The 13,173-nt window shown below is 40.0% G+C and overlaps 1 protein-coding gene across 8 annotated transcripts in view; it reads right to left on the bottom strand.

Moving 5' to 3' along the window:
- The window catches only part of FIP1L1 (factor interacting with PAPOLA and CPSF1), a 44,718-nt gene that overhangs the window by 26,804 nt on the left and 4,741 nt on the right, over window positions 1-13,173 (bottom strand). For 4 of the 8 annotated variants that reach the window (XM_087875328.1, XM_087875325.1, XM_087875327.1 and 1 more), the window contains exons 3-8: window positions 12,308-12,368; window positions 7,373-7,476; window positions 4,799-4,860; window positions 4,492-4,599; window positions 3,799-3,929; window positions 3,449-3,517 (exon numbers count right to left, since the gene is read on the bottom strand). In XM_087875328.1, the coding sequence (XP_087731454.1) occupies window positions 3,449-3,517; window positions 3,799-3,929; window positions 4,492-4,599; window positions 4,799-4,860; window positions 7,373-7,476; window positions 12,308-12,368 (535 nt within the window). The remainder of the gene's footprint in view (window positions 1-3,448; window positions 3,518-3,798; window positions 3,930-4,491; window positions 4,600-4,798; window positions 4,861-7,372; window positions 7,477-12,307; window positions 12,369-13,173) is intronic. The other 4 variants (XM_087875330.1, XM_087875331.1, XM_087875332.1 and 1 more) reach the window with 1 other exon arrangement.

Raw genomic sequence — 13,173 nt, 5'->3', positions numbered from 1 at the left:
AAAAATTCCAACAGCCACCCTGAAAATAAATTGTTTTCAGAATAGGAAAGGGGAGGGTGATTTATAATTTAGTCTGTAGTATTATGAAGCCAGGGGAGGGAAAAATCAAAGTAGAAAGTAGAATCCACCAAAGATTTGTGTTTTTATGCTTCAGCCCCTGCAAAGTATTTAATAAAAATGTTTTTCTTCAGTATGGAATAGGAATAAAAACTGAGAAATATAGAGTACTTCTGAACAACCAATATTTTACCAGGAAAACTCAGCTCCACTGTGGGAAAACAGCTCCACGTGGCATGTCTAGGGAAAATTAGCTAAGCATCTGGTGCTCTTATTTCCATCAATCCCTATACTACTTTTCTCAAGCATCAGAAAAGCAAACATGTAAAGAATGAATATTAAAAAAAAAAACAAGTATTAAGCAAAGTCTAAAAACGTAGGCTATTATTTTCCTGCAGATTGATAAGGTTCACAATAACTTTCACTTGCTATTAAGCAAAGCAAACTGAGCTGTATGCACAAATAAAATCTAAACAACTGACAAGTTATTAGTCTCTTATACGGGGAAACATGTATTTCTCCTCAAGTGGGGGTGGGTGGGAAGCACAAATACTGTACAGCTATAAGCATAGTTTCTATTTTTAAAAAAGATTGTTTTGAATAAGACCAGCAAAATATCCTGCAATTCTAATGCTAGTTGGGGGAAGAGTTTCATACCTCTTCCTGTATATTAAAAAAAACCATTATAGTAAACTATAATAATATGCTGTTCTAGTCCTTTAAGACAGTGGCCCCCAACCTTTTGGGCACGAGGGACGGGTTCCATGGAGAAGCTTTCCGTGGACCATAGGGGGTGTGGTTTCGTGTACTGCCTGCATCCCATGGATGGGGCTTTGCTTGTTTGTGCAGCCTAGTTTCTGGCCTGCCTTAAGAGCACTAGAGTTGATCATCTTATGCCTACTTTAGAAAAGCATAAAGTGATTAACAAATTAAGGTGAAACATTATAGATTACGTAGACTTCTACTTCTATACAACAACAATGGATAGTTTTCACATTTTTCATCGGATTACATTAGTAAAAAGCATGAATGGACAATGTGGCATTATGGAATATTACAGGAAAGCACAACCCTGCTCATACACCTGTGATGGTGATAAATCTGGAGTTGAATGTAGAAAATATGGTTCAAATCCTCAATTATGAGGTAGCTTTGATCAAAGTCTCTTAGGTAATAGGTACAAATGAAATAGTACACAAGCATGATTTTTTTTAAAAAAAAAAGGTGAACAAAGTAATAAAAGGATGCTAATTCAAATCTTCATATTAGCTCCGCTTATATTCAGCTTATATCAATTCTTAAGTATCAAATGTTGAACAAAATACTGCACACACTGATTGAAAACGGGACTTCCTAGCCAAAATTTCTATACATACTCCTTCGCAAACATAAAATATGTAACCTGAGCAAGGTTACAGATGTTAAACTAACCATCAGTATTCACATCTGTTCTCCTTTTTAAGTAATAAAAGGCTATAAAATGCTCCAGCCTATTATAGGCAGAAGAAAAAATAATAATAATAATTGGGAGCCAACCAGACAGACCCATCCTACAAAACATTCTCTACCAGGTCCATTTTCTATCGTGTGTTAAAATAGCACTTTATTAAAACAATGAAATAAAACAACTAAAGTTTCTCTTCATGGGAAAACATGCTTTCTACATTTTGCAAAACTGGTGTAAAAAATAAACAAAATATCAGTCTTATGGCAAAATTAAGGCAATTTTCTCAAGAATATATTGGTTTTTAAGTACCCACCCATATCTTCACACCATGTAAGTGACACATATTAACTTGATGTGCATTTTTTTTCTCAGGCATTCTCAAATGCCTAGTCAATTGTAACCATGTATCTATAGTTGATAACTTCTTACACTGGCATGAAGCAGTTCTCAATCCAGCAGAGAGTTCAAGTCCTACCACAACAAGGTCTTGTCTAGGATTGTCTTCAGCCTTAGAAGCACTCAAGAAAAAGCTAGAATTTGCTGCTTCACGATGCCACTGAGCCTAACGATGCGGTTTCCGAAAGTCCTTCTAGGCATATTAGAGATTGGTGATTACTATATATGGCTATTAATCAAGTTTGTGATCCTGATTTATGACAACCTAATGATGTCTTATATACGAAGATAGGGATGTGCAAAAGTATTTGTAGACGAACTGTCCAAGGAACAGCCGTGTTCAGGTGGCTGAACCAACAGGGGTGGTTGATTCAGCTACGGAGCTGTTCTGTTTCAATATGGGCTGAAATGGTTATTACTGAAAGTAGTATTTCAGGCAGGGTGGATAAAAATCAATGATTTTTTTTAAAAAAATAAAAAAAATCAGATTTTTTTTTATTTAAATCAGATTTTTTTGATTTTTATCGAATTTATTTTAATAAAAAACTTTTGGGGTAAAAATCTATCGTAAGATAGTTTTCTATTTAAGATACATAAATAATTTGGAGCTTAGTTATGTAGCATGAGGCTGTATATTCTGCAACACTGGGACTATCGGTGAGTCAACAGTGGGTCAAAGGAGTAGCAGAGACGACAGTTGCTCTTTAAAAATGATGATTTAAATCGAGTTGATTTAAATCATGATTTAAATTGTGATTTAAATCAACTCGATTTAAATCAAATCCACCCTGATTTCAGGCAAGGAGGGTAAGAGTTAGCAACAGTCCAGGGCAACCAAGAAAAGGGGGAAAAGACAACACTGCATAAGGAGGAGGGGCACAATGGGATATACAGCTACATGAAGGCAAGAGAGAGTAAGTGCCGCACACATCAGCCTTGTCCTACTCACTCTCTATACTCACTCCAGTATCCTGTGCATTTTGCTTCAGCAGAAATAAAAAAATAGTAAAAGCATTCCAGGTTTCATTTCCATCAAACTATGCCTCCCCCAATATTAACGGCAAAACTTTCAGAAAGTTACGGCAGCCTCTGTTTCGTTTCGGATTCAAAACTAGACACACATTTTTCTCTTTCGTGCACATTCTTACATGGAGGACAATTTCTTCGGTCAGCAAAATTCGGCCTGAACTTCATTTTTGAGTTGGGCCACCAAGAGAGAGAAAGCAAGGATCAAATACTAGACCAAAAATGATACATGAAAATCTGTTTTAACGGAGCGACATATCTCACGAAAAGAATGCAGCATATACATTACGTAACTGTCACAGCAATCATTAGTACATTATGCCATCAAGTCATAAGAGTTGCAGCAAGAAAGATAAAAAAAATAAGTGATTCTACATGCAGCACATCTGGAGAACATACTTTTTTTTTAGAAAGCTGGAAAAAAAAAAACAGCTACGTCCACTTTTGTGTTTAGACTCAAAACTTGGAAGTGGTATGGCAAACAGTAATTAGAGTGACTAAGGAAAGTTTACCAACATTCACCTTAAAAAGACTGTATGTGCCATCTGGAATCTCTGTCCCTGGCGTTACTTCCATAGCAATGTCTTCGGCCTAAGTTAAATAACACATCGCCCATTAAAACACCACATTATGGACTGATGGGCTACAACACAACTAACAACAGGTTACAAGCTAGTTGCAGTTGGTGATTCCACATTACCAACACAGAGGCCAACAAGGAAATGGAGCAAAATGGCTGGATGATAGGAACAAGGAAGGAAGGAAGGGAAGGAACTTTTGAACCACACAAGGGTTGCTAACGCTTTGTGTGGAATCTAACTTTTGAAGGAAAATGGTTCTACAATTGGGAAACAAGAGGTTCTTTTCATTACCGTAATTTTATTTGTAGCTGCGGTAACGGGTAAAATTTCGAGCCCCATTCGTATCCTCTTTTGTTTTTCACAGTAGGCTTTCCAAGTGTCTTCATTAAACCCATAATTGAAATAATCTGAGAGATCAGCGCCTTAGAAGAAAACAACAAATATTCTAGAAGTTAAATGCAACTACTAGAGAAATGAGGAGGAATCCTGCCTTCCACAATGCTTTCTAGCTACGGGTTTTCCAAAATGAAAAGCAGCTGAATAACCATTCTGGGGAGGAGAAAAAGACTCTCTTTTTACAGCACTCCCTTTTGTTTACTTCCCACAACCACGTAGCTATGTTTTATTACTTAGCTGTGCTTCAAAGGGGAGGCACTTTTTCCTACGTTAGATAAGCCGAAGTAGCTAAAACATCAAAACATTCTGAGTAAAAAAAAACTTACAAATGCAAAACAAGCAACAACATAGTCTCATGCATCAACTCCAACTGAGTAATACTTATATTTTCTCTGCCTCTTGGAAGTACGGTAGCATTTTATAAGGACTGGGTCTACAACATGCTGTGATTAAATTGCTCCTGAAATAGGGATTATGGACACATTTCGTGCGTTTAGTTGAAACAAGAAAATCAATATTCTGCTCACCTGTGGAGTTTTACTGATATGTTTTTTACAATGCTATTTATTTCTGTGCAAAATTTTCTACCTGGCTTTCTCCAAGGTTTATCTTCAAAAGAATCCAAATCAACTTCTAATAGTGGAACACCATTAATGCTTCCTGGTGCATCAAGATCAACTCCTTTCACTTTGGTGCCTATAAAAAAAGAATACTTATTTTATGAGCCACGACAAACAACATATAACATTATAAGTTTCTTATACTATTGGCACTCATGAGCCTGATAGTTCTCTTACACTGTATCAATGCAATGTGGAATCTTAAGAGATATGAGTACAGAGCATAGCATTATTTTTTCCTATTTTCTTTCTTTGAGCTCTCAGTAAATGCTTACCAGAGGATCCATAACTCCGCCCTCCTGTTTTAATATTGAGATTCACTGGTGCTGCTCCATACCTAAAAAAATAACATTTTTATAGTAAAGGGTAAAAGATGAACAAGATTTTTGAGGGAATGATTTTTTTAAAGTGTTCGGAAGTGCAGTAGTGTGCACTCACTTTAAAGAAGCGACAACTTCTGGCTCAGCACAGATTACCTCAAGGCTTTTCCTCAGTTCTCCATACATGCATGTACGAATAGTCCTCGGGGAAACAATGACAATTGGGACTCTAATTTCTATCACCTACTGCCATAAATGTAAAGCAGAATGTCTCATGACCACACACTGCTTAGCAGTTCTCGCACTTCCAATTAAGTGAGGAATGTGCAATTGCTTCACTTTGCTGCAGTGGTGAAATCCAATTTTTTTTTACTACCGGTTCTGCGGGTGTGGCTTGGTGGGCGTGGTCTGGCTTGGTGGACCTGGCTTGGTGGACGTGGCAGGGGAAGGAAACTGCAAAGTCTCCATTCCCTCCCCACTCCTGGGGGAAGGATATTGCAAAATCTCCATTCCCACCCCTCTCTGGGGCCAGCCGGAAGTGGTATTTGCCAGTTCTCTGAACTACTCAAAATTTCCGCTACCGGTTTTCCGAACTGCCCAAAATTTCTGCTACCGGTTCTCCAGAATCTGTCAGAACCTGCTGAATTTCACCCCTGCTTTGCTGAATGTATTTTGAAAACACAGTCACAATTTGATTTTTTTTACTTGTGTTTGATCCCAATAGGAAATAATATATTGTTGGAAGAAACGTCCATCTGGGTTCAGTTCCAAGTGGGGGAAAAGACACTGGAAACATGGAGGCTGCTTGGAAAGATGGTTTAATGGTGGACAGAAATCATATGGCTTGAGTTCCTGAACAGGAGACATGGCTTGAGCTGACAAAGGTGGGGGGGGGAGGCAGGAAGCTGCTTTGTCTTTAAAACCTGTTTCTCCATTTCTCATCCAGGGAAATATAATATTCTGCCTTTTTAAATATTTCCTAAAATATTTCATCCTTCTAGGAGAGGGGTGAGTGCTAACTTCCTACAGTATGTAGCTCAGATTGAACAGTGGAGTTGTTGGCGCTCTCTGAGCTTGGTTGTTTGCTTCCAGGCATTTCACTATTCAACAAGGTAACATCATCAGTGCTTCTAGTGAGCTTGGCGTTTGCTCTCTTGTTTATATACAACAGCTTGTATTTAAGCTAGTTTTAGAACACTGAAACTGACAGGAAGCTGCTGTATATAAATAGGGAACAAACCCCACACTTACTCACATTGATTGTATGTGATTGTCAATCTACTTGATTTAAATTCAAATCTACTTGATTTACATTCAAAGAAACTTTACTGTCAACTGTGACAAGTATTGCTGCAGTTTCAAACAAGCGTAAAACGATTTGGGACATAACATGAAGTAATTACTTTTAGCATTCTTTACAGCATACAACTAATCTATTACAGCAAAGTAAACAAAAATGAATTTTATAGATAGCATTAGATTTCTCTAAAAGTGAGGTTAATTGAAATAGCACTTAGCAATAGCATCTAGATTTATATACTGCTTCGTAGTGCTTTACAACACTCTCTGAGCAGTTTACAACATCAGCATATTGCCCCCAATAATCTGGATCCTCATTTTACCAACCTCAGAAAGACGGAAGGCTGAGTCAACCTTGAGCTGGTCAGGATCCAATTCCTGCCTGTAGGCAGAATTAGCCTGCAATAGTGCGCCACCACGGCTCCTAATAAATAACTCTAAATTCCATTGAAAAGTACATTTTCAGAGGACCCAGATTGTTGGGGGCAATATGCTATTTAGTATACTGTCTTTGGTGAAAGGCGCCCAGAGTCCTCGGAGAGTGGGCGGCATAGAAATATGAATAAAATAAAATAAAATAAAAATTTCAGTATTTTTATGGCAAGGCCCATTTTGAATTTGTATGAGAAAATTACCAAAAAGCTTTTGTAATTAATGCACCGTCAGGAATAAAGCAAGAAGGAATACAGAAGGCAGGCCCATGGGAACGTAGATGGCTGCTGCTGAATGGGAGAGGGAGCAAACAACTGCAAAGAGTGGGTTGGGGACGGAGTGTAAGTTTGATGAGAAATGCTATGTGGGTCAGGAAAGGCACAAGAGGCACAGTGCAAGTCAGATAAGGTCAGGGCGGCATCTCTTCCGCAGAGATGCTGCATAGGTTGGCAAAGTTCTACAAGGGCGCATGAGTGATTGACATGAACACAGAAGGACTTGGGGGGGAGGGTAAGGGGGGGGAGACTTGCCTAGCAATTTGCAACATTGCGTCAGCCTTCCCATTGACTTTCTGGGGAAGCTGGCAGGAAAGGTTGCAAATGGCGATCAGATGGTCATGGGTACTTGGCAACCAGTCATTATGTGAGAACAGGTTGCCAAGAAACCAGACTGCAATCACATGACCACAGAGTTGGTCCGTTAGCTGAAAGCAATTGTTACTTGCTTCAAAGGGACTTTTCATAAACCTGCCTTAACTCAGAACCTGAAATCCAGATGGTTAAGCAGTAAACAACTTACCCATACTGCGGTGCTCCTGTTTTAATATCACCAATAGTGACCTGAACATCATCTTCATCATCGTCACTATCACTGTCACTGTCATCTTCGGCCTCTGTCACTTTCTGCAAAAACAAGAGACTATAATTAGAAATTACATATAGTCCAACTAAGGTCGAAGTACCAACTACCTTTCTTGATACTATTTGAAAAGGCAACTGTATTATTGTAAATTTACAGCATTTCAAGATATGTTATAGAATTCAAACTTGTAGAGTCATGAAAACAAAACATAAAAAAGGAGGCCATAAGTCTCCATCATTAAGTTAATTGGTTTTCCTATCATGTACCTAAATAAAACCATTAGGTGAATTATTCACAAATAATCTTTTCAATGTTGATTATTTAAATGTGTTGTGGTGGCACAGTGGTTAGAATGCAGTACTGCAGGCTACTTCTGCCGGCTGCCTGCAATTTAGCAGACTGAATCTCACCGGCTCAAGGCTGACTCAGCCTTCCCTCCTTCCGAGGTTGTTAAAATGAGGACCCAGATTGTTGGGGGCAATGTGATGACTCTGTAAACCGCTTAGAGAGAGATGTAAAAGCACTGTGAATCGGTATATAAGTTTAAGTGCTACGTGCTAAATCTTATTTAGTTTTAGTTTAGTTTTAGTTTAGTTTTATTAAATTTGTATACCGCCCTACTCCCGAAGGACTCAGGGCGGTGAACAGGCACAAGATAAAATACAGAAATACAAAAGTTAAATACAAATTTGATTCCAATGTAAAATATCATAACTACGTAGTAGGATGGACTTGCAGGGCCGGCGCAATGTGTAACATGTTCACATTGGTGCAATAGGACTGGGAGTTTTGTTAATATGATTTATTGGGTTAGGGATTTTCTGTCTTCGCTGTGAGTTGTATTATGTTGGGGGGGTGCACTGAGGGAGCTCAACCAATCTCATTGTGCATACGCTGTGCACTGACAATAAAGACTTGAAATTTGAAATTTGCTTGGTAAGAAAAATGTCTACTTGCCACAAACAAAACACATTTGCAAGACACAAACAAGAAGGTTGTCTACATTGAAGGCATTTTCCTTCTTTTGAGTCAAATGTGACTTCTTGCTACTACATGGCTTTCAGAAGTGGCTCGCCAATGCTGTATTCTTAAAACTAATAAAATAATTGTCCTATGGTCATCAGACAGTCTTTTGTGTCTAAGGCAGGGCTACAATTCCAGTTTCTTGCTTTTAATCCAGAATCTTTAAACTCTAAACCAAACCGCCACTCATTTATTGAGATATAAACGAGCAAAATACAATATCCTGGTAAGCATTTTGTATATGAAAAACGAAAAAGCAGTGGTGGAAGAGATTTATTTGTATGCAGAAATAGAAAACGGGGAGAGACTTCTTAGCTGTTTCAAATCTGAAACACTTGTAGATATGCAGAGAGGTGCTTGAACGTTTCTGAACACTTTTGAATTTTCAATGTTGCTGCTTAAATAGGATGTAAAACAGGGGTCCCCAACCTTTTGGATCTCAAGGACCACTAAATTCATAATTTTAAATCCCGCGGACCACTAATATGATCTGCCCTAATGAATGGCTGGCTGGGCGTGGCTAGGTGGTCATGTGACTGGGTTGGCATGGCCAACTCGATGTCACTCACATCGAGGGATGCCTTGCTGGCCTCTACTCACCCCTCTCCTGCCAGCCACTCCTTGCCTCCCCGTCCGGGCTCCTTAGGGCCCCAACAGGAAGCAGTTGTTGGAGCTAAGCAGCCACCACGAGAAAGAGTTGGCAAAAAAGCTGGCTCAGTTCAAATTGGATCTGACCGAGAAGGAGGCTCAGCAGAAGCACCTCACTGAGGACTACGAGCATAGGCTTTCCAAGCAGAGGGAAGACCTGCGGGAGTGCAAGGCCAGATACAGGCGCCTGGAGGCTCAGCGGGCTGAGGTGGTCAGCCAGTTCCAGGCCATGATGCAGTCCTACTGAAACGAGGCCCTCGGCCTTTCGCCACCAGCGGCAGTTCCTTCTAGCCCAAAGCCTCGCACCAGGAGGCCGAAGCAAACCCCAAGTCGGAATTTCTGCCCCCCCTCCAACCCACACAAAAAGACTCCGAAGGGGGAGACTCTCTGCAGCAACACAAACGTTCATTGCGCATATCCAGCCCAGGGGCTGTAGTTTGAGGACCCCTGATTTAGTGCAGTATTTTAAAAAATGCAAATAATTTTTCTGCGGACCACCACATTTTTCCCACGGACCACCAGTGGTCCATGGACCACAAGTTGGTGACCGCTGATCTAAAACATGATGCACTACTCTTCACGCAAGTCCTAAAGCTAGATAAAGAGGACCAAGGTTAAAGAAATGAATCAAAAACATCATGTATTTATTGAAGACAGCTACATATTTATGTATGGCAAAAGTATGTGAACCTCTTAAGTTTGTCAATTCATTTGAACTGGAAACTAGGTGTTTCTGTCAATGGGATGAGAATCAGGTGTGAGTATGGCAGGTCCTGCCTTAGTCAAAGAACAGAATTATGACTATTATCAAAATCTCATATTCACGACACAGCTATGTGGAAATATGGCTTGAACAAAGGGGATTTCTGAGAATAATTATTGATGCTCACAATTATTGATGTTGATGGCTAGAAGTTTAAACCATACCTAAAGAGGTCAAACGCCACCAGTTTACTACCAAGCAGATCATGTAAAAGTGGAGACAATTCAACACATTGTTACCCTCCATAGGAGTGGTCCACCAACAAGATCACCCCAAGGGCAAGGTATGCAATACTCAACATCTAAAGAACTAAAAGGCTCCCTTATATTGGCAAATGTCATGTTCGCGAGACCACCTTGAGGGAAACAAAAAGGCAAACACGGTGTTCCACCATAAGAACCTTACCCCATTTCTGAAACACAGGGCGACAGTATCAAGGTTTGGATCTGTTTTGCTGCTTCTGGACCAGGATGGCTTGCCATCACTGATGGAGCTAGGAATTCTGAATTGTACTAGCAAATTCTACAAGAGAGGGTCAGGATACCTGTCTGTGAACTGAAGCTCAACACAAAGGAAGTCACGCGGCAAGACAACGACCCAAAATACACAAGTTGTACAGCCAAATAATGACTAAAGCAGAAGAAAGTTAATGTTTTGCAATGGCAAAGTCAAAATCCTGACCATAATCCTATAGAAATGTTGTGGAAAGACCCGAAATGGGCAGTTCATACAAAGAAGCTCATCAACATCTCTCGAGTTGAAACTGTTTTATCTGGAGGAATGGGTTAAAATTCCACTCAGCTGATGTGTAGGACTGAAGAGTTATCAAAAACATTTGTTACTGCTGTGCAAGAAGGGCACACTAGTTACTGAATAGCAATAGCACTTATATACTGCTTCACAGTGCTTTGCAGCAGGGGTGGGATTCAGCCGGTTCGGGCGTACCAGTAGCTCCGACGATCAGCTGAGAGCGATCCAGTTCGCTCCGACGATCAGATGGGTCCGCCCGTCCCTGCGCTATAACATAAACCTATTTCTTTTGTTTTAAGCCCTGCTGATAGGCGCAGCAGAGCGGATTGCCGCGCTTCAGCTGTTTTACTCACTCTGGATTCAGTAGAAGGTAACTTTCGATCATAATATGCATGTGTTGAAGCGCAGTTTTGGCACGCATGCGCGCACCGAACCAGTAGTTACAACCGGTGAATCCCACCACTGCTTTGCAGCCCTCTCTAAGCAGTTTACAGAGTCAGCATATTGCCCCCAACGATCTGGGTCCTCATTTTACCGATCTCAGAAGGATGGAAATCTGAGTCAACTTTGAGCCAGTGAGGATCGAACCCCTGGCAATCAGCCAAATTAGCCTGCAATACTGCATTCTAACCACTGTGGCTTATACTGAAAGCAAAGGTTCACATATTTTTGCCATACACAAATCTACCCTGTTCCCTCGAAAATAAGACATCCCCTGATAATAAGCCCAGTTGGGCTTTTGAGAGCATGTGCTAAAATAAGCCTCCCCCTGAAAATAAGCCTTCCTGAAAATATTTAAACGCAGAGCTGGGAATCAGGTAAGACGGCAAGAGGAGCCCCTACTTGCTCCACGCGCCCCAAAATAATAAGACCTCCCCGAAAATAAGGCCAAGTGCTTATTTGGGGGTTCAAAAAATGTAAGACAGGGTCTTATTTTCGGGGAAACACGGTACAGCTTTGAATCATTTTCCTCAACAGAGAAATGAGGAAGTATGTTTGTGACTTACTTGTTTAACTGGATTCTTTTTATCAAGCTTTGGGGCTTGTGTGGAGAACAGCTCCCATTTTAGATCATATTTATTCAATAATACTGAACATTCAAAAGTGTTCACAAACCTTTAAGCACAATGGTACCGGTACTTTGAACACTAATAACAGGGCACACCAAGTATAAAGAAATCTGCCAGAAATCTCTAACAGGTAACAGCTATTGGGGAAAGTACTGCACTCTTTTCTAGCACATCATTTAATCATTCAGCATTAGATGTGTAAAGTTATCCTCATACTCTCAAGGTTGAGAACAATTTCAGTACCAATAAAATTTGCATTCTGGACTTAATTTATCACACAGTGAAGTCTAATAAAATAAGCTAGTAACTTAAAGGAATGCTCAAAAATGGTCCATTTGGAGGACAGAATATTCCAGGGAATGCTAAATAAATAAATAAGTTTCTCTTCCATACTATGTCAATCTAGGATTGTCCTGGAAGCTTTTTAAACTTTGGAAGTAATGCAATAAAATTGCAGGTCTGGAAGATGTTCCCCCAAATGTTCTGTTTCCAAAATAGACCCACCCCTAACAAATTACTATACCCATAGTCTATATCCAATTGGTCCTCATGAATGGCTTGCTCAAAAATTTTTTTTAAAAAAAAAGATTTCCATAGTTCTAGTTTTATAAAGAATACCATTTTCACTACGCCATTTTCAGCTGCTCCTTCTTCTTCATTTCCCGTTGGGGTTGGAACCCTTCAAGATAAAATAAAAGGCATTAGCTGGCATTGGTTTAAAAAATAAGTGTAATTTAAATTATTTGATAGAAAATACTAATGTTTTTTTTTCTCTGAATTATGGTTTTGCTAGGAAAAAAACCAACTTTTTCAGCAAAACTTTTATTTCTGGGAAATAAAAAATACATCCAGTAATTAAGCAGAGTAACACTTTGATACATTATTGTCTCTCATTGTCCCCATTATTAAAGTATTAAAGTAACCGGGTTAAAAAAAACTTGTAGAGCCGTGATGGCGAACCTATGGCACAGGTAGCACGCGGAGCCACATCTGTGGGCACGCGAGTGTTGCCCTAGCTCAGCTCCAGTGTGCATGCAAGTGCCAGCCAGCTGATTTTTCGGCCTTCCGGTCCCACCAGAAGTCAGGAAATGGGCCGTTTCTAGCCTCCGAGCATGGGGGGGGGGTCATGTGCACATGCGGAGGGGGTGGGGCGCATTGAATTATGGCTGTGGGCACGCGCACGCATGACCCCCCCACACTCCCCCCACTTTTGACACGCGGCAGCAAAAAGGTTAGCCATCACTGTTGTAGAGCATAGATTTTGTGAAGAAGTATACAAGACAGTGATATTTTGTACCCTATCTTTAGTCTAAGCTTAGAAATGGCATATATTTTACCATATCTAGACAATTATGGTATTGACACTCAGAGGGACTCTAGTCCTAAGAGAACTCTACTCACAGGACATTCCACTCACAAGGCCAGAGTAGAATAGGATTTTAATAACATTGATTTATCATATTAATTTAAAAAGTAAATCAGAA

This window comes from Pantherophis guttatus, chromosome 8 (assembly GCF_059756535.1).
Source record: "Pantherophis guttatus breed Tessera chromosome 8, ASM5975653v1, whole genome shotgun sequence".
Taxonomy (NCBI): domain Eukaryota; kingdom Metazoa; phylum Chordata; class Lepidosauria; order Squamata; family Colubridae; genus Pantherophis; species Pantherophis guttatus.
This window is presented reverse-complemented; position numbering and strand designations above follow the sequence as displayed.